The sequence below is a fragment of the Dunckerocampus dactyliophorus genome, chromosome 16, assembly GCF_027744805.1.
Source record: "Dunckerocampus dactyliophorus isolate RoL2022-P2 chromosome 16, RoL_Ddac_1.1, whole genome shotgun sequence".
Classification (NCBI taxonomy): Eukaryota; Metazoa; Chordata; class Actinopteri; order Syngnathiformes; family Syngnathidae; genus Dunckerocampus; species Dunckerocampus dactyliophorus.
In genome coordinates, this window is record NC_072834.1 from 6,047,140 (window position 1) to 6,069,129 (window position 21,990).

The following is a 21,990-nucleotide window of genomic DNA, read 5'->3' on the forward strand; positions in this document are numbered from 1 at the left end:
GGCACTGACTCGATGTAAATATGTGATCGCGCGATATTGTGCGGCTGTGCAAAAAGCGTGAACCGTTATGGCAACATTCCACCTTCGCTGATAAAATAGGTAATAAATGCCTGCATTTATTATAATTATTTGTTTATTCTATTGTTGTTTTTTTAGCTATTCTAATGTGTATTTATCATTTTTAGAAAATTCTATACTTCTAATTTTTTTAGTACATTTAAAAATTGAGCTTATTTCAGCAAAAATAAAGAGGACGCATGATTCAATTTATGTACTGTTTTTTTTATTGCAAACACAAAAATCCATATGTAATATTAAAAATGTAAGAAAATGTAACTAAAATAATAAATAGAAACATTTACACAGTGAGGTCAGTGCCAACCCAAACAAAATAGAGTCGAGTTTAAAAAATCAGAGTCTCTGCTGAAGAGCCAGACAGTCGAGGGGCAGCTCCTCACCCAAGAGGAGATGCTGGAAGGAGCTTGCTGGCTGCTGCTGCCGCTGCTCCTCCTGGAGCTCCAGCAGAGGAGAACACGCCGTCTGCAGGTCAGCGTAAATCAAGGAAGGGGAGAAGTGAGGAGGAGTCGATTGGGAAGAAGGGAAGAAAGTAGCAGGAGGAGGAGGAGATGAAGAAGAGCTGCAGGTGTCCCACTGGGGTACCACAGCGCCTGGAGAATAAGTCGAGACAAATCCCTGAGGAAGAGGAGGTGGAGGAAGCAGGGAGGACACATCTGGTACTTGCATGTACATGGAAGGCTGCGAGGGAGGAGGAGAGAGGGAGGCTTGCAGGTTAGACAGGAAGTTGTCATCTGACAAAGCAGGAAGTTCCAAGCTGCTGCTGCTGCAATGCATGCTGGGACATTTGGGGCTGGATTCTGAGGAGGAGGAGGAATCCGACGAGGAAGTGGAACGTTTCTTGGAGCCACTCATGTTGTGCGCCTTCCTTTTTCTCTTGCGGCAGAAGTTACCGTTGTCGAACATCTTGTCGCAGTTTGGATCCAGAGTCCAGAAGTTTCCTTTACCTGCAACGTGGAACGGTGAGTTAGAGAGGTGGAGGTGTAGCCCCCTGCTGGGTGCAAACACTGACAAAACAAAAGCCATTTGCATTCCACTAGCAACTGAGATGAAGTAGGAATTTCGTCTCACCAGGGTTGTTCTCGTCCCGGGGAACTTTCCGAAAGCAGTCATTGAGCGACAAGTTGTGGCGGATGGAGTTCTGCCAGCCCGCCTTGTTTCGGCTGTAGAAGGGGAAGTTCTCTGAGACGTACTGGTAGATTTGGCTCAGCGTCAGCCGCTGCTCAGGTGCGCTCTGAATCGCCATGGCGATGAGGGCGGAGTAGGAGTAAGGCGGGCGGGCAAGGCCCATCAAGCCTCCTGGGGAGAACCAGGGCCCAGCGGGAAGCAAAGGTCTCTGGAGGCTGAAGTGCTGAAGAGGAGCGTCACTGGAGGGGTGGCTGAGCTCTCCTGCAACCGCACAGGTGAGGCCTGAGTCTGGGCTATTGTAGCTGAAAAACGCCTCGCTGAGGTGTGGATGTGGGAGCCACGGTGATGAAGACTGGCTGGGCTCAGGAGGAGGTGGAGGGCTGTAGAGGCTTAAGGGATCCAGGCCCAGAAGAGGTAGCTCCTGCTGGGGGAGTCCACATAGAGGGGAGGGCGAGCCCAGCTGAGGGACGAAGGACGCCATAATGATGCAATGTTTCTGACACACAGCACCTGGATGTCCTATACACCTGCACTTATACTCAAAAGCCCCTCCCACTTGGAAGCTGATTGGCTGCTACTACACACACACACGCACACACACAGAATAGTTGTTTTGAATAAGGGCAGCTTGAATTCCTACCTTTGGGCAGAGGACAGCCTGAGGATTTAAAGGTGATGCCAACAGCATCAGATAAGACTTATTGAATCTGTTTTTACGGTTTCAGTCGTTACAGCATCTAATCTGCTTTACACCTCAGATTATTTTTAATAGCTTGTTCAGCATGTAAGATTTCTTGATTCAAATTAAAATCATAGACACTTAAACAGCGGTGTTTCCCTCCAAGGGCTGTATATTGAAAAAAATCAATGGATTTTTTTCAGCTTTTCCTCATCGAGTTGGTTTATAATATCACTGCTAATGTCCACATTTCAACTTTTTAGCATTTTTACTGCTGTTTCCTTAATTGTATTTTTAGATTGTGCCATGGGCCAATAAAAACCAAGTTGCAGGCCACAAATGCCCCCCCCCAGGCAGCACTTTGGTCACTCTTTATTTTAAATGTTTAAATAGAACACCATCAATAATTACTGTATACTTTATCTGTTGTTTTTAACCTTTGATGAGAGGTACGTTGGAAAAAATATCAAATACCAGTAGAGCAGTACTACCAATAACTTGACTTTTTTTCTTCACCTTCTGAAACAGTACAGAAAGTGACGTGAATCACTATTTTATTTGATATTATAACTTAAAAGTAGCATCGTCTTACATGCACATTTCATGTCTAATTAGGACCAAGATTAAACAATTCTTTTCATCCCAGCACATCAAATGTAGTACTGTGTCATGTCAACAAAAGTAAAATTAAAAAAAACAATAATATTAAGGGGAATCACAATATAGTAACATTTATAAAGGTTTTCAATTGAAGAATTTGTCTAAAAAATGATTCAAATGCCTCGAAATTACAAGTATGTTGACACCTAGTGACTCGGAATGTGCCCTGTGACCAAAGAGCCTCAGGATCGATTTCCCCCAATCTGCATCGGGGTTACGCATACCCCACCCCCTCCACACACACCGGCACATTCTCATCTGAGGTGCCCTTTAAAATGCAACTTTTGTTAAAAACATATAAAAACATCAACCCAAAAAACTGTCACAAGCAAAGGACAATATTGTTGTATGGATTTAATCACTCATACACTAAACTGAGGACTTCACTTCTTATCAATTCATATGCAATATTCACACCTGCGACACGAGGAGTGAGGGAACTGTCTCCGTTTCACTCCTTTATCGGGGAGCCTGAAGGCCAACAATGACATTGCGCGTCTGCGTGTGTGTGATGACAGTTGGCGACAGCATCAAATCTTCAGCCGGCGCAGACAAAACAAGACAGTCTGAGCTGTAACTGATGACTGGGATTATACGGGTGTTACCAAATGTGTGTGTGTGTGTGTGTGTGTGTGTGTGTATGTGTGCAAGAGAGAGAAAGTGTTCAACAACCACGACAAGTAAAAAAATATATAATTGAAAATATAATAAGATAATTGGAGAGAGGCTTTTGAAAACTCATTATGTATAACAAGTTGTTATAAATATGTTAACTTTAACAATGATTTGGAGTGCCTGAGAAAGTGGACAAATATAGCTTTCTCTTATCACATGGTCTTTTGTTTACAAGTATACTGCACAACACAGCAGCAACAGAACCAGTGTTGGAATCGCAGTAAGGAGCAAACTGCTCAGCCAGCATTAATAGTTCATTGCTGATGAGTTCATTGTAAACAACAGTACGGCAACTGTAACACACAAGTTCCAACATTTTAAAGCGCATGCAGAGGTAGACTGAGGTGCTGGATGCTGACCACTCATGCTACTTCAAATGCAGCCACTTTTTTTTTTTTAACTACACCAGGAGGCTGCCTATCGCCACAGCTTAATGTTATTGTTTTTTGTTGTTTTTTTAGCCCAGCACTAATTGGACATCCCAGGGGTTATTTTCTTTCAGCAACTATAGGAGACTTGGGGAATTGAATAGAGGCGTTCATTTGAGCAAGTGTTAAATTATGACGGACACCTGCATTAATTAATTTAAGTTTTTATTTATGACTTAGGTGAAAACAGGACCAAAGCTGGAAAACATTCTGTTACAATGTCAAAAAAAAAAAAAAATGCCTTAATGTTGGTAGTTTCAAGAAAAGAAGCGACACATGCAAAGGCCACGTTAACAGCTAGTTCACTGTAAAGTTCTTTGTGAGATCACTACGGCCCGCTCATGTAATTCTTTGCTGGATCTGAAAGTAGACACTGGTTCTGTTGGCCATGGCAGCGCTTTTTGGCGTCGATGAGGAGGAGAGGACACTGGGAGTAATGTTTGATGATGTCACACACTGTCGGGAAAGACTCAACACACATACAGGTGGGAGTTTAATTAATTACCGTAAATAAAATGAAATGTACGTCCGCTTTGAAATCTCGGTTTACCTCTTGAACCTTGAGTCCGGTTCCGAGTTGAAACTGCTGGTCCTGATGCCGGATTTGGATGTTGTACACTTTGTTCTGGTGCAGGACCATCAGTGTGTAGGGCTGATTAGACTGTTGGTGGGAGCTGTCCCTCACCAGGTACGCCCCATCCTAAAAACACACACACACACACACACACACACACATTTCCATTGATTCACAAACTCATCCAACTCATTTATTCAGGTGCATTATGGGAAATATGTGTAAAAGTACAGCTTTACATACAGAGCAACATCTCCTTGGGTTTGCGTGTGTTACCTTGTTGACTTGTTTTAAGTACCCTTCGGCCTCACTTCTCGTCACTTTGCCAACATACCAACGAGGGTCCAACCCCTATACAAACACAAAGTCTAATGAGGTCAAAAGAGCTCATCCAGGCATTTTTCCTGGGCGTTTCCCTCAATGAACCGCAGCTGCCCGGTGCTAGCGGCACTCACGCATCCCCAGACCATGACCCTCCCACCACCAAGCTTGACTATAAGGCAAGACACAATTATCTTGCTACTAACGTGTGTTGCCAGCTACTTAGACAGTAACGGCTGTGTGCTGTTCACAGTATATCCAAGTTTTATTTCTACAGATGTGTCCCTTGAGAAGGTATCTTCTGGTGTCTTGAAATGTGAGCGGCCTGCTCGCTTTGTAACATATTGTGCATAGGAAGACAAGAACACAGACACACACACACACACACACACACAGTAAGTGAAAACACATTCTACACATTACAGTATTATTGTACATGCATTCATTAATATGTCGGTGGACAAACTTTCACACACAGTACAGTCTGAAAATGACAGTAGAGTAAGCTGATATGAAGTATTAGCTCCACCTGCTGTTCATGTGAGGCATTGCACACGCTGGTGTACATGTTACCTGTCTTGATGCTGGTTTTTGTGGAGGAGAACGAAAGCGGTCTGATTCAGCAAAGTTGCTCCTATCATCCACGGAGCCTGCGCGCACACATGACATGAGATCTATTTTAACCATACAATATATTTAAACCCACGTTATGTTTGAGATATTACAACAAGGAACTCTCCCAATCCTAATGTGTGAGTTATTATGTCTTATTTTCTTTTATTATGCCTACTATATTTGGTAATAGGAGTGTAAAGGTGACTAAAGGGGTGTTATTTCACGTGTACAGGGCTCTAATATTGTTAAAAAACGTATTTAGAAGGCTATAAACAAGGTTTTTATCACTTCATCTTCTTACCGGTGTGAACACTGAGAGGCAGTGACCTGACAGAGGTGGTGCCAGCAGGCAAACTGGATAATAAAAAGAACACACATTATGTAGCAGTGAACGTCTAAATCATAGTAAGGAACATTGTTATGATGCAAGTGACTTTCTACCTGTCTCCATGACGGCTGGGTGGTGCAGGGCGGGGGCCCAGATTTTTCTGGAGGAGGGGAAACGTGCTGTGTTTGCGTGCTGGAATAGAATGTAAAGCAAACCTGTTATTATTTCGGAAAAACATTATCCATGGGGCGTTTTTTTTCATGTTATTCTAAATTACTTTTGTGGCGCCCTCTATGGGTTGTGATCAAAATGCTTTAGAAGACATGACGCTAGCATACGTGTCTTTGTTGTTGTCGTATGTCCATGCAGTTATCCTCGAAGTTATGTAATCATGAGACAAATGGTCAATGACTTATGAATAATTAGTTGCTCAGTCCCACCCGCACCCCCGCAAAGATGTTTTGCTTGATGGCAGCCATGTTTCTCAACCAATCTTGCTCACATTTGACACATGTGCTGAACATGGATAACTCTTACCATCACTGTGTGTCACACCGTCAAACCTGCAACACCAAAAGTTGGGATTATTAGTTTTATTCAACACTTACAACAAATGGATTTCTCAACGCTAAAGAGGGAGGCTGACCTGCTGGGAGGAGGCCTGACGGAGGAGCTGCTCCTGCTGATGGAGACGGAGGAGGGAGGAGGAAGAACAGGAGGTTTGGACCTCGAGGGAGCATCTAGGACGTCGACCTGAGGCCTGAAGACAAACACAATCATCCAATCATCCTGAACTAATAACCACAAAGAGCAACATATTCGGTAGAACTCTCAGACATAAGCAAGATACATACTAGGATACAATTCAGTACAGTGATAGAACTGAATTTTATGTTAACATCTAGGACAGGGGTGTTTAAAGTGCAGTCCGAGGGGCATTTGCGCCTCTTGCGTTTGTTTTTTAATTGCCCCGCGGCACAATGTACACAAAAAAATTATTAAAACTGCAGCAAAAATTGGAAAAATAGAGCAAAAAGGGAGAATGTGAAGAGAAAAGGCTGAAATGTTGATAATAATAACTGATAATATCACAAAGCGTGGTCTTTTTCTGTATGAATATTCGGGGTGTCACAAGATCTCGTGATATTAAAACGTGCCAAGATTTCAGAAAAAAAATGTCTCATGGGCACTCAGCCTGTGACAATCATAAATTCATTAATTAATTACACAATGAATGAAAATGAACTCGATCATTTTGCCGGCTATAATATATTGCCATGCGCATGCGTGTCTGTTTTCAGCATTGCTTGCGAGAAAAGTGGCAAAATAAAATATAATAATATGTTATAATATGTTAAGATGCGCTGTGCTTTGCAGCAGTGAGTGGGTGCTCTGTGGGCTTGATAGTCGCCCCTCTCTACATCGCGATTCGAACATCGCATCCTCACTCTACCACAGCTTTTCCAAACGTTAATTAATAAATGATCGCTGTTTCAAGGTTGACTACTACGGCCTGAAAATATGCATATTAAACCAAATTGTATAGATTTCTGGCCCAAATTAAGCATTTCCAAGCATAAACATGGCTAAATGAACTAAATTACAAATACACTATAAGCCCTTAAGACCACCAACTTGTGAATGTAGCATTCCACATTGGTCACTAGGTGTCAGTAATGGTTCTGTGAGACGCCACCGAAGCACCAGACTTGAACAACCGGCTTTTATTGCAGGTTTAAAACGATCTCATAACAGGCACAATAATAATAATACCCCGCCCTTCCCCCGATGTCAGCTGGGATACCAACTTTTTGTGTGTGTGTGTCTCTGTGAGTGTGCGTTACCTTCGAGATTGTGTGGCCGGCTGTAGCAAACAGAAATGACATGAAAATGGAAGAGGAAAAAAAGTAGCTTGGTCAAGAAGATGCATGCAACACTTCACAGGGTACTCATTGAAATACTTAAAAATTATGGCTTTAAAGTGAACTATGATTATATATATTCTAAACATGATAAGGACATGCACTATTATTTTCTCATTGATTAATTGGGAGAACTCTCCCGCTGTGTAGTGAGTTGTGTGTGGCATCCAAAGTTACCAAAAATGGTTCCTGGCTATGCTAGTATTTTGTCATTGAAAAGGAACCACACGTGGTAACTTAGGTCATATTGGACACCGCTAGATGGCAACAGGATCATGTGATTTCACTCAGCCAATCAGTGAAGAAAGGTAAACACAAGTATTAAAAAGGTTTTAAATAAAGTACAACAAAATCATATGATATTGGCTTTGTATAATAATATTACATTTTAGTAAATGTGCCATAAATGCTATAATTATTTTGGGGGGGTTATTTTTGTTTAATGAGTTACAGATAAATAGTCTGTCGAAAAGTCCTGTTATGTACTTTAAAAAAAAAAAAAAAAGAGAGAGACCACAAACCCACCCTCTCCTCTGTGTTGGGACCTACGAGGAAAAAAATCCCACATTAGTGTTCAGATATTCTTAAATGTGAATAAAACAGGAAGACATTTTTGAATGAATCAAATTTTAAAAATTCTGCCGACAAAGTACCTCGAATGGGAGACGAGTTTCGTCCTGGTTTGTTGCCGCGGAAAATCTGCGGTGGTTCTGGAAGCACTGAACACAATACGAGGGGGGCATCGTTATGGCACCACAGCATTATACCAAAGTGAGTATTCTGACACTGGATGTTACTCACACTTCCCCGATGGTTGTCTAGCACGGTGCGGGGAGTGATCTCTACTGGACAACGACTCACCTGGCTGCACAAACACAAGCAGTATCATGTTAACCATAACAATAACAATAACGATAATAAAAGGTCCGTTTTGAAGTTCTGGGTTTTCATGACGTCATGAAAGGAAAAATCTCCGTCTCTGCAAACCTGGCATGATGCTGCTGTTAAAATGTAACTAATGTTAGTACTGAAGCTCACATAGCTATTCTAGTGTGCTAATGTGCATGTCCTCTTGTCCACCGGCTCCTTAATGTTACATTGTTGTGTGTGATGTATGGCATCTATTTTATTGGACAAGTGCAGAGTTACAGTGTATGTTAAAGGGACTCACCATGCGGGGCGACAGAGGTGGGAGGGAGGCGGCCGGTGGGCGGAGACTAACAGCAGGGGGCGGGCCTCTTGACGCACGTTTATCCCTATTATCTGCAGAGTTCACCCAAGTAGACCACACATACTGTACGTGTCATCATAATGCTTTGAAGACGTGAAGAAAACAATGACCAAGTGCTGCTTACCATGCAAACTGTTTTAGTGAACTAGATGGGGGCAATGTCTGAATTGCCAGACATTGGTTGAGAAATGTGCGAATGGTGGAAGTTTGAAAAATGGCCTGTTCATTTTCAATGTGGAAAAATGTTGTGGTGGTTTTGTATTTTTGGAAAATCTGGGAATGTTTTGAAATAGGTGAATAGAATAGCCAACTATTTCCGAAGGGGCTGAACGATTTGATGCTGGATTGGTTTGAATCGGTTGAAAAATGAAGGAGTTATAGGACAAAAATAAATTGGCAGAATAAGAATGAACAAAGCACCTGCTTAGAATTGTCTAAGTGTAATTGCGCTTTGACACAATTATGGTCAGATAACATCGTATCAAAGACATCTGAGCTCATTTTGGCTCATCCATTGGCGGTGATTCAAAAGCTAAAGTAGGTTAAAATCCTACCGATGTAATCGCCATCCCCAAGGGGAAGGGCGGGGCACGGTTTGTGATTCAAGTCCTCTGAGGGTTCCGAGGGAGGAGGTTCGTAATTGTCGGCCCAGTCCGAGTTATCATTCGGCGAGTCGTCACCATCGCTCTTAACATTGCCCTCATCGCCGCTGTTTGGATTCTCGTAGTCATCAGTGTACTCTTCGTCATCCTGAAAACAAACACACCCAGAGAAAGCGTAATTAAGTAACTTGTGTTGAGGTAAAATAATCGACATCGTACCGTACTTACAAATTCGTCGTCGTCCCAACCTTCAACGTTGGGGGCTGTTGGAGAAGAAACCAGTTAGTTAGCAGCACAGGAGTTAAACCGTTATAGCTGTGATATGTGAATCTACACGAAGTAGGATTCTTTAGGTATAAAAGGAAGATTTTCATAGAAAACCTGTTTAGGACCTTCTGTTTACAACCCCACTTCCCTATGTTGCAGCAAGTTCAATTTACTGTTCTACGGTTATCATCGCACTTCCCTTGGCCGCCACTTGTACTCTTCTGTGGTGACAACACAAAAATACAACAAAGGAAAACAAAAGCAAACTTGTGGATTTATTGCTTTTTCCCTATGACGAAAGCGAGACGTTGACGAGCTAAATATGGCTCTTGGATGACTAAAACGTGACGAGTCGTGTCAGTTTTTGTTGACGGTGTCACTGGGTTATCTATCAGACATTTAAAATGCATGACTTTTCTGCCTACAAATAGCCGCGGGCCCTAAATAGCCCATGGGCCGCACTTTTGGACAGCCCTGGTCTAATGATTGTAAAACTTTGAGGATATCTGTATTACTGTATTGTATTGTATGCTATTGTGTTGTCCAAAGCACAACCCATGAGGGGCATCCAAATTGTCCTTAAATGTCTGCAAACAAATGTTCTCCTTACCCGAGTGAACACTGAGAGGCAGTGACCCGACAGAAGTGACACCAGGAGGCAAACTGCTGCAAAAGAAAAAGAACACACTGAATATCTGCACCTTTAGCAGCAATGTGATATTGTCGTGATGTGACTTTCTACCTGTCTCCGCAGCGGCTGGGTGGTGCAGGGCGGGGGGCCAGATTTTTATGAGGGAGGGTAAACTTTGGTGCTGAAAGACAAAAAAACCCGACATTGTTTATATTCAAGTAATAAAGATGGTTGGATTGAATGAAAATGGTGACCTCTTACCGTCATTGTGTGCTTGCTAAAAAAAACAATAAGACAATAATAAGATGCTTGCAGTGGACAGATAACCAGGCAAAAATCAAACTCACCTCCCTCATTCCGTCAAACCTACAAACACCAAAAAAATATGACATTATATTATCAAATAACAAAATGTGACGAGCAAAAATCACTCACCTGTTGGGAGGAGGCCCGACGGAGGAGTTGCACCTTCCGATGGAGGCAGAGGAGGAAGGAGGAGGAGGAGGTTTAGACCTGCTGGGAGGATCTGGGACATCCACTTGAGGCCTTAAGACAAACACACAGTCAACCTTTTTTTTTTTGTATTACATATCATTTATTGATCGTGTGTTATTTTTTTTTTTGCATACTGTATGTGTTCGCTTACCTCCGAGAGGGTTTGCCTGGCTGTACATACATGCAGGGAAAAAAAAAAACACTTTTGATACCATAGGCAATTATCTCTATTAAGTCACGGTATGATGCTTTTATGTGCATGAAACACACACACCTTCTCTGCAACACTGGGACCTGTAAAGACAGAATCTAGTCTAGATTAATTGTAATAATCCAAACAGGCAGTGATAAATATCCAGCACAAGTGGCAAACTCAAGTAACATATAGTCCTTGAAAGCACCATTTGCTGATGAAGGTTCATACCTCGAATGGGAGATGAATTCCGGCCCGGTTTGTTGCCACGGAAGATCTGCGGTGGTCCTGGGAGCACTAATCACAACATGTGATAATAATGGGACACTGAGATAGACGGCAAAGATGGTCACATGACCAGAACATACTGTCTGGTGCAATAAAGTTAGAAGACTATTGTACAGTCATGTGATAAATTTTCTATTTCACGTGACTGGAAATGACGTTTGTGGCGCCCCCAATAGGTGGTGCTCAAAATGCTTTGGAAGATATGCAAGCATCCATGTAATACAGAGGTTTTATAATCGTAAATGATCAATGACTAATGGACAATCACACCTGCAAGGACGTTTGGCTTGATGGCGGCCATGTTTTTTAACCGATCTTGCAGACATTTTACAGACATGTGCCAAATTTCGTGGTGATTTGGCCAAACATCCTAACGTTACGGAGTTTTTTTTTTTTTGTGAAGAGCAATGAGCTGTGTGAGAAATTTAAAGTCAATCTGACTCATGGGGTCAAACCTTTGGATTTAATCGCATCTCCGCCATGTGGTGTATTCGTCACACACGCAGTAGGGGTCCAAGTTTTGACATCTTTTCATCCTTTACGCAAACAAATACGTATGGTCCATTTGTTACTCACACTTCTCTGATGGTCGTCTACTGGAGTGCGGTGAGTGATCTCTACCTGGCTGCACAAACCCCAAAAAATATCTATAAATCAATATCTGTGATTGATTGATTTAATTAACAAGTGTCAATACTGTTGAAATGTATTGACGCCACATCCTGCAGTCAGCAAGTTACATTTTGTGACAAATATAGCAAACTTTTCATGAAATGTTCTCACCATGCAGGGTGACAGTGTTGGGCGTGAGACAACAGGTGGGCGGGGACTAACAGCAGGGGGTGGGCCTCTAGAGGGCACATGTTGATCCCTGTTATCTGCAAAGGTCACAGGTTCATGACACCCAAAAGTAATATGTGATAATTAGGACTTGATTGAATTCCATCGCTTACCGATGTAATCCGCCTCTCCGAGGGGCAGGGCAGTACGCAGTTTGTGGGCAAGGTCCTCCGAGGGTTCAGAGGGAGGAAGTTCGTAGTGATCGGTCCCGTCCATGCCGTCGTTTGGGATCTCATAATCGCTCTGACTGCTGCCGTCGTCATCGCCGCCGCTGTTTGGACTCTCGTAGTCATTAAAGTCATCCTCGTCCTGAAAGACAGTTCATTTGGACTTCCCGAGCCGCAAAATGTTATTGAAAGACGGATACTCAATGGGATAAAAACTTACAGAATGATTGTCGCCCAAACCGTGAACTTCAAGAGCTGTCGAAAAAGACACCAGCTTGTTAGAAGCTTTAACAAGTCAGGAACACGCAATAAATCACTAACATTCCAACCAGGGCATAAGCAATTAATTGTTAAGAATTCAATGTGGAATCTATTGGAGTTGATTAACCGCATCTTCAAGCAGTTGAGGCGGATTGAACTGCACTACCTGGCTGCAACCAGCAGAGGTGCTGTTGATTCAGTCTCAACTAATTTGCCATCTGAAGAAGGAGATGTCAGCTGTAAAATGTTGGGCTTCCATATCAACATAATATAAAGAAGAATATTTCTTTTCAGCCTACTCCTTTTCAGCTTCATTACTGTGCAATGGTGTGATTTGGAGTGTAAAAATCATGTGTGTCAACCAATATATGCTAAAAAAAATTTTTTTTAAATCAAAAGTAAATTTTGCCACTTAATCGCTAAAGGAAATTTACTTGAATGCTCATCTATACTTTTAAAATATAATAAAGTTCAAATATTGCAACATAAAGGCACAGCTCAATAAATTAAAATGTGCAAAATGTATCAATTACAACAAAGACAACAATTAAAGGCTCGGGAATTTTGGGATTATTTTTTTTTTATTAGAGCACGAACCAGTAGTTTACAATATCGTCTTTTTGGCAATTTTTCAAATTTTATTTTTTTTTTTGGAATTCGACCAAAATTTCCTGAAAAAAAATCTGCCTCTAAAATGCGACTGAAGGTCATGCGTGGTGTTTTACTATTAGCAGTGGTTAACGTCTAAAATGTTAATCAGCAACATCCTGCTCTTTATTCGTTACAAAAAACTCACCTGCTTCATGAAATTTAGGTGTCATGGTCCTGTGATGGAAAGAAATTTCACAGTTAATTAGCATTGTTATTACAAAAGGATATTAGTAATAATTGTATATTAGCAATGCTCACATTTTTTTTCCTTTACAATTCATACAGAGGCTCATTTTATTTGAAAAACTAGTTGAGCGAAACAGGAACCCACTTTTTACCAAACAGGCCTCGTCTTTCTTCCTTCTTGCTGATGTCAGCACTGAGCTTCGAAATAATCCTGTGAGGACACGCATATTAAAAACACCCACCTCCGTTGTTGCTGTGATACCACACGCTATAAATACAACATTGCATTCGTAAGAAGTCACACAGTGGAAACTCCAAAGTCATTCGATTTGGAGTTCACCCAAATTGTTCTAAGAAAAAATGCTATCATCTCAGCGGGCATCTCGATGGATTGGCAAAGTGTTTTTTTCTTTAGTTGTTTTCATTGTGTTTTCTGTGATGCCACCTCAGTGATAGCAAAGAGGAAAAGCGTGATGATAACCATAGAAAAGGAACGGGAACTTACTGCAACAGAGGAAAGGCGCTTGCTGTTCAATACAGTGGGAGAAGTACAATTAATTAAAAATGCCAAGGTTTTATTAATTCCCTTGTCTGTCATACGTCGTCTCAGGGTGAGTAGTTTTACTTTATTGTAGCTGTATTATATTGGTTAACTTTGAACTAGCAACAAAGTTACTGAACACATTGCCTGTACAGTTAATACAAGTTTTAGCACGGAAACAGTTTGAGCCTGGAACAAATTCAATCACTTTACATTATTTCCAAAGTCAACCAGCATCACGGAATGCATTGTGTTTGACTTTGGAGGTTCCACTATACTGTTATGGTTCATAATAAACAGTTCATTTTCTGATTGAAAAACATTTAAAAATGTTTTTTTAAATATACTTACGGTGTGTGAAGTTTGGGGAATTTCTGCAAGTCATTGTCACTCAGATTCTGCAGACAGATAACAGATGAAAGAGGTACGGTGTGCACATAATTGTGTAACCCAGCAGCCTTACTTTCCCATTTCCTTTTCTCTTCTTCAGGTCGTAGGGGACAAAAACCCCTGCTATTTTAACAGGTTGCATCGTCTCTGTCTCTCCAATTAAACTCACCACAAATCGAATTCCATTGATGGAGTTCTTCAACACCGTTCGATCACAGTCGGACAGGTTCATCTGCAACACACGCCAAGGACAAAGTGTTATTTTGGTGGGATGATGCACCAGTCACAGTGCGGAATAGAATCCAGTCCGCAAAGCAAACCTCAAACAGGAATTCTGTCCTAACGCTTGTCTTGAAAATGTTTAATACTTGTAGCAGTAATTGTATTGGAAAAAAGTCCCTGGTGGACCACAGTTTGGACTTTATATGCGATCCATCCCATTAAGTTCAAGTGTGGTGAATTTCAAGTTTCTCGATGATGATGTAAAACAAGTCTGACCTTCCTCAGGTACTCAGCCAGCTGCTGAGGGCTCCACTCCATGACCTCTGACCTGGATGGCACTCGTCCACCACTCATCGTACGTCCTCGCCAGGTCTCAGCAGACGGAAGTCTTGATATTTATTCAGGGGACCTCTTGAGTTCTTCCTGTTTCCAAGCTGGACATCCAGGCTCCGCCCTCTGGATTGGCCAAACTTCACTGTCAATGAGTGGTTGTACTTCCTAAAACGGACTCGCCTCTCTCCAAAAAAAAAACTAAACAAACAAAAAAAACTTATCTCGGGCTCTCAAGTCGTCGTGTACACCGACATGTCAAAGTGGAACCAAGATGGCTTCCTTCACTCTTCCGGTCTCCTCCACTTATGGTGTGTTTGTCAACGTCTCTCTGTTTCTTTCACCCACACCCCCTCCCTCCTAGAGGAAGTGACTGTGCAGTAGGGAGGACTAGAGGAGAAGGCAGCATCTTCAAACCCCCGCCACCACCTTCTTACCACAAAGCGGAAGAGCTGCAACAAAGTGGGTGTTGGGTGACATACATAAAACAAGTACACGTTTTGTTAGTAAACTATCAATTATATCATCATCATCTTCCTTAGGAGTTTTTCCTTGCCTCTGTCGCCAAAGTGCTTGTTTGTTTTCGTTGATGCTCCAAATGTAAAGTGCCTTGACATAGCATGTTGCGCTATAAAAATCAAATGAACTTGACCATTTTACTCATTTTAGAAGAATTTAAATGTTTTATTTGTACTCATGTGAGAAAACTTTGAAGAATTTTAAGTCATTTTCCTTGTATGTCTTGATGAGGTGCACTGACATGACATAGAACATACAGCATGCAATCTTGCGACCCCATTGGACTTGAAACTGGCCTCCAGTTGCTTGCTTAATTTCAGTGCATCAGTGCTCGCCCTCGCCCTGTTGTGATTGGTGTCGGTGCGACTTTGTTGTGATCTTAGTCAACAGAAAAAGACGACTTTTTGACATTTAGAGAGCAAGGGAGGGGAAAAACATTTATGTTGCTTTGTTGACACTCATTTCTCAAAAGCTACGAGTCACAATCAACATAGACATTTGAAGTAAAATGGGTTCTGTGTAAAAGGCACAGCCAAATAAATGCCAGTTCTACTGTTATAGTTGTGAGGTGACAATTTTGTGGGACGTTAACATTAATCCCACCTTTCCTGGTGAAAAAGAGAGGCGGCACCAGTGTTGTGTAAGAAAAATCAGTCTGGCATTGAACCATACTAAAAATTGTCATTATTACTGATAAAATGTGTAAGTGATTTAGATCATTTGGTCAACAACTGTTTAAAAACAAAAATTCAGTTTTATTAAAATCAAAAGTTTGCTTCCAACAGACGAAAAACCTGACAATGTACAGCAATGTTGTTTCATAATGACAAAAATAACATTGAGGAATCCAATTATGCATTATTATGACGACATGACAAATGTAAAGTTGCGACTTGAACTCTAACGAGATCAAAAGTAATGTTGAAACTGCCAAGGTTCCATTGGATTTTGGTTGCATTTCTGTTCATCTGCAAACGAGTCAATATTCTAAAATAACAAAAACAATTAGTTGTGATGGATCAGACTCGCAAAACAATGAATGTGGTCAGAACAAAATGGAGACTTCTCATGTTGCCATGTGTGCAGCAGGACACAAGTCGTCCTTGTGTCTCGCGCCTCCTTCAGGGCTCAAACCTCCTGTTACAGTAGGGGGTGGAGCTAAACAATAACTGATATTACTATTACCAGCCGTGCTGTCGCCTACAGTCGTGAGGTGCCTCGTGTCAGTGACTTTTCTTGGATGAACCAAACCCGGAGAAGCCCATGACAGCCGCCATCTCATCGTCCTCCTCAAAGTCCACGTCGTCCTCGGCCCGACGCTTCCTCTCTTTCTGTTTCTCCTTTTTGTAAGCCTTTGCCTTCTCCTCCTGAAGATGACATTTGATCAATCAACAGGTCAAAACTATTTGTTACATCTCTACTACAGACCCTCACATTACTTTACATATTCGACCGTGCAATTTTAGGCCTTCAGAGGGAGTATTTGAGCCATAAAAGGTAAGACACCAACATGTAGCCCATTTCACACAAGTAGCCACATCAAATCTGGAACAACAGATCCGCTATTTTTTTGCCCTCGCCTTTTATACAGAACCCAGCAAAACAGGCCAATACTGCAACTGTGTGAACTTTCCCACAGTGACATGGGATCCCTCGGTTAATTAGTCTGGTGTAAGCTACAAAATATTTGTTGGACAGCGACAACTACTGTCAACACAACAGGATGGGAGAAGAGTGCATCAGGGGCTAAACTTTACACCCCAGTCCCGGCATTGCAGGATACCGTTACACACAGGTGGCGTCCTACCTCTGTTACATTCTACATCCACTGCCCAAAAATTGCCGGTTGACGTTCAACCTTGTGTAGATGGTGAAGGGCAGAATGGTGGGAAACTCTTGCATCTTTTGCCATGTTGTGTTGAAAGCAATTATCGCTCTCCAACTAGTAAGATAATCACATACACCTGCTCACTCAGAAAATCCTATTAGCACCATTAGTATAGCATTCATTCAACGTTCTCTCTCCTCAAATTCTGTATGTTCCTCTCCTGACCTCTTCTCGCAGCTCCTTCAAGCGCTCCTCAAAGTCATACTCCTTCTGCTTCTCCTCCAACTTCTTCTTGTTCACCTCGAAACGCTTCTTGACCTGGTCCAGGGATGAGCGCTCCACCCTCATCGACATGCCAAGGTTCCTCTGATCTGCACACACACGAAGGTTCACAAACATGCACTTTCTCCCCCACTGCACTCCAATTTGCGTGCATCAAAACTCACGTTTCTTGCCGTTTATGTGATCCAGGAAGTTGATAGAGTCTTTCACCACGCAGTCACACACGTTGCAGTAGTAGCTGAAAGAAAAGGAGTCATATGAAGGCAGTATTTCTGTCATTTCCGTATAGGTCGCCATGTCAAGAATTTGAGATATAAAAGATGGTTTAACTGTTCATACCCGCCCATTTCAGCCTGTGGGGTCGTTTTGGTGATAACAATGGTCTTCCCCAGTTTGGACTCCAGATCCACTTTGTAGTCGCGATGACGCAGCATCTCACGTTTGACCGGTGGCGCAATTTTCCCTAAAAGACAGTTTGTACAAGAATCATACAATTTAAAAAAAAACAGCGTTTGGACATGTCAGACTATCTCAGCTCACCATCTCTCGCCTCTTTGTCTCGCTCCTCAGCGAGACGTTTCTGAGCAAGATTCTCATATTCGTCTTTGTCCCACTTCCGACGGAAGTCACTCTTACTCGACTGGAAGAGAACAAGAAGCTTCAGTTACATAAGAACAATGAAAACTGGAATTCTGACCATTGCACACTTCAGATTATTTAAGATGGGAATTGTTATATATCCACAATTCACAAAAATTATCTTCCCTCTGACATTAATTATGTTGGGTAAGAGACTCTCTGGTCGTTAAAAGTAGAGCGCTGTATTTATATTTTACAGCGCAATGCATTACACAAACATTTGCCGTTTCCAGAATACAATTTTAGTGACCAACTGGCCCACTTTTGTAAGTACAAAGACCAATCACAGCTACAACATGAAAAACAACGTTTTATTTTGCATATAAGCAATAATCATCATTTGAATGTTTGTTTTTTTCTGCACGGGTAACACTCTTTTACTAGCAGATCGCCTTCCGCGAAAAATAGCAATCAACTACAAACAGCATTAAAATAGCATGCACAACTTCATATTTAAAAGCAAAACTGTGTCATTGGAAAGAAAGCAGTGTTTTCAAAATACTGTTTACATCTAAATACGAATAAAAACACTCACCCCACTGCCAGACGCCATGTTAATGACAATTTCCGGTTTGGAGGACTCTGTTTGCCAACTCTTAGGATGACAGCGCCACCTGTTGTATCGGAGAAGCGTGTTTACGACTAGGCTGACAAAAAAGACGATTGCTTTTGGCCACAAAGTCCGAAATGAATCTCAGTTTGAATTTTAGGGGGGCAAATGGGTAAAGAAATTGTTCTAAATCCACTTAGATTATCACAATAGCACTTCATTATTAGGTTGTTTTTGTTATATTAAAATAAACGGGTGATGGGCCACGCCCCAACAGGTGCGTCTCATTAAATTATCTGCTAAAATGGAAAATGGCGTCTGTTCGTCTGAAGTGAAGGCCAAAATTCAAAATTGCCAACATGTCAAGCAGCGGAGTGGAAACTCCAGCACAGAGCCCGCTGCTCTCTTCCAGGTAAGTCCATATAGTAGTATATGTTTGATTAGTGCTGATACAAGAGCTAACATTTACCCGCACAATCGTAATAAACGTAAGCGAAATCATTTGGGACGGAGCGCACCTCGAATGTAACTTCCGGTCACTGTGTTGGTAATTAAGAGCGTAACGCGCAGTTTCACTCGAATCATCAATTAATAGTGTTTTGTTTGACCATTTACAGGGATGTATTTGTAAGTACAGTATAGCAATACGGGAGATAGAAAGGTATTTCTTAACAAAAATGTAATGAAGACGCTAGCTTCCTGTAATTTATTTTATTATGAAATGCAACAGGAAGTTTAGAGAAGCCAATGACTGTAAATGTTCAATTGTAGTTAAGGCATGCGTACTGTATAATTATGTTACGCACCTTTTTAGACGTCAGTGGCCATGACTTGTGGGAAATGTGGTTCATTGCATAAGACAACAATAATGAAATTTTGCCTGCGGTCTCTGCATAACGGAGCATGGCAGGATTGGTTTGATAAGTGAAGCATAGTTTTGCAAATTAATTTTATGACTTAAGTCGCCTTTTTCCTCTAGAAACCAGTTTGTTGCCAACACATTCACCTTGCATTTCCAGTGTTTGGTTTGCTGTTTTGTAGCCTCACGTTTTGATATGGAAATTTTGACTTTAATTTGAATTGTGCTCTCAGTTTCTGTTTCAGCCCGCGACCATGCGTTTGTGTAAAGGGCTGGTCGACGGCCATGTGGAATGGTGAACCTTTGCTGGCAGCAGCTGGATGCACAGCCCCAGAGCCTTGGCTCCTCCCTGGCTGCAGCTCCGTCTATGACAGTCTGGTCAGGTCAGCCACGACTTTGAATTATAGGTTGTTTTTAGTAAATGTACTGTTTTGCAAATACTCGTCTTGATTTACAGTAACGTCTCTCCGATCCCGATGTCTCCAACAATAGACCTGCGAGGAGAGAGAGCTGTCAACAACAAACCACGCAGGTCAATGATTTCTAATATTCAGGACTGTAAGTGCATAACTTTTCAAACAATTTTTTTTTTTTTTTGCCTAGGCCGTCCATCTTGGAGCGTTGCATCCTCAAAGTATCCACGAGCAATATAGCTGTAGGAACGGATGATCTGGACAAGAGGTGTCTCTTTTACTTTTTTGTTTTTTTTTTTCCGCCCACCATTAAGTTTTAAAAACTTGATGTTTGGTCTCAGCAGGCCGCCTCTGAGTCGCTGCTACCCTCGCATCCCAGACCTGAGCAACACGGAGACAAACACAGCGGTTCTTAAGCGCCGACAGAAACAGATCCTCTACGGCAAGAACACCAGCGGCTACCAGAACTACCTGCAGCAAGTGCCCAAGTAAGACAGACAAGCCAAGACTGAATGAATACGTACAAACCCACAGGGGGGAATCGAAGAACTCTGAGCTTTCACTCACTTGCACCAAACAAAGGAGTTAATTTTTATTTTGCTCATAAATGGAAACATTAAATGTATTGCTGCCCCCTCCCTCCCCCGAGCAGATTTTGAAAAAGAGGGGTTGTCTTGTATTCAAGGCAATACAGGATACGTATAACATTGATTTGAAATGTTTTGTCATGCCTTGTCCATTAGTTTTGAAAGTCAATTTTGTGAAAGAACCTTTAACGATTATAACCCATCCTCCTTCAGACACTTGAGAGACCCCAAGCTCCACCCCTCCACCCCCAACAAGTTCAGGAAGTACAGCAGGCGCTCCTGGGATATGCAAGTGCGTCTGTGGAGAAGAGCGCTGCACCAGTGGGACCCGCCCAGCCACACCCCGCCGGAGACCATCGATGCTCTTGACCCTGTGGAGCAACTGTAGGTCGAAATCAATATCTGAGGAATCTTAGCTGTCCAGTGGTATACGTTGTGCATTTCCAGCCATTTACTTCTATCTTTGGCTGTGAAATGACTTTCTGGCAGACAAAACCAGCTGGCAAGGATGACCTCTGACTTGTGTGACGATGGAGGAGAGAAACTGAGTGAGGAGACCTTGGTGCCCTCTAAGGCCTCCTCAGTGTCTCCCCTGTCAGGCGAGATGTCGTCGGGCACCTGGAATGTTCCACTATCACCGGTAACCTGTGAAACATAATTTTCTGAAGGGATCCAACTTCAGTTCAACTCCCCCCACCTCCCACCAGGAGCCTGAGAGGAGCTGCCAACCTCCTCACTCCCCCCCTGGCCTCAGCTGCTCCTTCAGGATCCAGCTGACTAATGACAATGTGACCGACTGGCTCCGCCTCCAGCTTGAGGCTGACTATGCTGGAGGTAAGGCTGACCATAGCATCGCTCACAGATTACTCAAAAACAGAACACCGTAGATCTGCCATTAGTTCATTTCTGTCTTGTTTCCATGTAGATTTCGATGTTGATGACCAGCAGGTCCCTGTCGTTTTGGACCAGTTCTTATGGAATCACTACTGATTGTCCATCGCTGTAACTAGCCTAGTGGAGTCATCGCAGAGCAAGCGAGATGCTGGATACATAGTCTGTACTTTAATCTTTGTGTGTGTGTTTCCAGTATATTTGTCTTTTTTAAGAAACACAGGATTTAAAAATGAGATGGGTGGGGGGGATGTGATTTTGGTCCTTGGCGGGGATGGATAAGATTTCCCAGCTGGTGTTGCAGGCATCCCGGTGTTTAACAGACTGTCGACTTGACACACTGACCGAGCATGTTTGTCATTTGCACACTTATGTTCACTGCACTTTTTACCTGTGCTGTTATCGTTCCTCAAACGTATGCACTTGGTAAGCTGCTAATTTAGTATTTAAACACTTTTGTTTTGCTGTCACTTTCTGGCCTCTGTAGAGGCTGCTCATTTTTTTTTTTTCTTCCCACGTTCACCTTTTTGTGCTCTGATCAGGCTGCTTCCAACCATCTTTTCTTTTTTATTTGTTTCATGTGTGCTGCTTTTGAATACTGAAGGAAAAGCAGGACAATGTGAGTGAAATTAATAAAGATGTAAATAAAGTGTTAAATTTGAATGACTTTTTTTTTTTTTTTTTACGCTAGTGGTCTAACTTGGTTTTCAATTATTTTCTGT

At 42.1% G+C, this 21,990-nt stretch overlaps 4 protein-coding genes and 1 long non-coding RNA gene across 7 annotated transcripts; 2 read left to right on the forward strand and 3 right to left on the reverse strand.

The window, feature by feature from the left end:
• Positions 1 to 411: 411 nt before the first annotated feature.
• On the reverse strand, positions 412 to 1,684 carry foxi3a (forkhead box I3a). The gene is made up of 2 exons (XM_054755732.1): positions 1,147 to 1,684; positions 412 to 1,022 (listed from the first exon to the last, which is right to left on the reverse strand). The coding sequence occupies exons 1-2, from the start codon at positions 1,682 to 1,684 to the stop codon at positions 412 to 414; spliced, it is 1,149 nt and encodes a 382-aa protein (XP_054611707.1).
• A 2,142-nt stretch (positions 1,685 to 3,826) lies between these two features.
• On the reverse strand, positions 3,827 to 15,060 carry lcp2a (lymphocyte cytosolic protein 2a). 2 transcript variants are annotated; one of them, XM_054755470.1, is made up of 32 exons: positions 14,647 to 15,060; positions 14,318 to 14,380; positions 14,110 to 14,156; positions 13,363 to 13,428; positions 13,177 to 13,205; positions 12,340 to 12,374; positions 12,066 to 12,261; positions 11,896 to 11,990; positions 11,689 to 11,737; positions 11,056 to 11,121; positions 10,906 to 10,925; positions 10,783 to 10,802; positions 10,572 to 10,682; positions 10,484 to 10,502; positions 10,398 to 10,413; positions 10,248 to 10,317; positions 10,116 to 10,168; positions 9,467 to 9,501; positions 9,191 to 9,386; positions 8,577 to 8,668; positions 8,207 to 8,270; positions 8,059 to 8,124; positions 7,931 to 7,950; positions 7,328 to 7,347; positions 6,130 to 6,243; positions 6,021 to 6,046; positions 5,597 to 5,675; positions 5,457 to 5,509; positions 5,114 to 5,190; positions 4,496 to 4,570; positions 4,196 to 4,345; positions 3,827 to 4,114 (listed from the first exon to the last, which is right to left on the reverse strand). In XM_054755470.1, exons 1-32 carry the CDS (start codon positions 14,722 to 14,724, stop codon positions 3,974 to 3,976), a joined length of 2,241 nt encoding a protein of 746 aa, XP_054611445.1. In that variant the 5' UTR covers positions 14,725 to 15,060; the 3' UTR covers positions 3,827 to 3,973. The 2 variants fall into 2 exon arrangements, with proteins under 2 accessions (XP_054611445.1, XP_054611444.1); XM_054755469.1 differs by having other exon boundaries at positions 10,116 to 10,171; positions 14,647 to 15,058.
• On the forward strand, positions 11,301 to 15,351 carry LOC129169246 (uncharacterized). Its single transcript, XR_008566393.1, has 2 exons — positions 11,301 to 11,718; positions 14,656 to 15,351. It is a non-coding gene; the product is annotated as an uncharacterized LOC129169246 (long non-coding RNA).
• Positions 15,352 to 15,363: 12 nt separating this feature from the next.
• Positions 15,364 to 18,643, reverse strand: zmat2 (zinc finger, matrin-type 2). Its single transcript, XM_054755476.1, has 6 exons — positions 18,504 to 18,643; positions 17,870 to 17,969; positions 17,669 to 17,792; positions 17,494 to 17,567; positions 17,273 to 17,418; positions 15,364 to 16,586 (listed from the first exon to the last, which is right to left on the reverse strand). The coding sequence occupies exons 1-6, from the start codon at positions 18,519 to 18,521 to the stop codon at positions 16,443 to 16,445; spliced, it is 606 nt and encodes a 201-aa protein (XP_054611451.1). The 5' UTR covers positions 18,522 to 18,643; the 3' UTR covers positions 15,364 to 16,442.
• Positions 18,271 to 21,863, forward strand: slbp2 (stem-loop binding protein 2). 2 transcript variants are annotated; one of them, XM_054755474.1, is made up of 9 exons: positions 18,271 to 18,930; positions 19,611 to 19,760; positions 19,835 to 19,909; positions 19,981 to 20,058; positions 20,135 to 20,278; positions 20,591 to 20,761; positions 20,867 to 21,017; positions 21,085 to 21,211; positions 21,303 to 21,863. In XM_054755474.1, the coding sequence occupies exons 1-9, from the start codon at positions 18,878 to 18,880 to the stop codon at positions 21,365 to 21,367; spliced, it is 1,014 nt and encodes a 337-aa protein (XP_054611449.1). In that variant the 5' UTR covers positions 18,271 to 18,877; the 3' UTR covers positions 21,368 to 21,863. The 2 variants fall into 2 exon arrangements, with proteins under 2 accessions (XP_054611449.1, XP_054611447.1); XM_054755472.1 differs by having other exon boundaries at positions 18,272 to 18,930; positions 20,132 to 20,278.
• Positions 21,864 to 21,990: the final 127 nt, after the last annotated feature.

Coding starts and splice junctions, on each gene's coding strand:
- foxi3a (XM_054755732.1), bottom strand. CDS start 1,684: ATGGCGTCCTTCGTCCCTCAGCTGGGCTCGCCCTCCCCTCTATGTGGA. Junction 1,023..1,146: donor CCGGGACGAGAACAACCCTG/GTGAGACGAAAT, acceptor TCCACGTTGCAG/GTAAAGGAAACTTCTGGACT.
- lcp2a (XM_054755469.1), bottom strand. CDS start 14,724: ATGAGTGGTGGACGAGTGCCATCCAGGTCAGAGGTCATGGAGTGGAGC. Junction 11,991..12,065: donor CGGAGAGGCGGATTACATCG/GTAAGCGATGGA, acceptor TGACCTTTGCAG/ATAACAGGGATCAACATGTG. Junction 6,047..6,129: donor GTCAGGCCTCCTCCCAGCAG/GTCAGCCTCCCT, acceptor TTGGTGTTGCAG/GTTTGACGGTGTGACACACA.
- slbp2 (XM_054755472.1), top strand. CDS start 18,878: ATGTCAAGCAGCGGAGTGGAAACTCCAGCACAGAGCCCGCTGCTCTCT. Junction 19,761..19,834: donor GTCTATGACAGTCTGGTCAG/GTCAGCCACGAC, acceptor CTTGATTTACAG/TAACGTCTCTCCGATCCCGA. Junction 21,212..21,302: donor TGAGGCTGACTATGCTGGAG/GTAAGGCTGACC, acceptor GTTTCCATGTAG/ATTTCGATGTTGATGACCAG.
- zmat2 (XM_054755476.1), bottom strand. Junction 17,793..17,869: donor AGACAAAGAGGCGAGAGATG/GTGAGCTGAGAT, acceptor ACTGTCTTTTAG/GGAAAATTGCGCCACCGGTC. Junction 16,587..17,272: donor TGAAGGAGCTGCGAGAAGAG/GTCAGGAGAGGA, acceptor TGTCATCTTCAG/GAGGAGAAGGCAAAGGCTTA.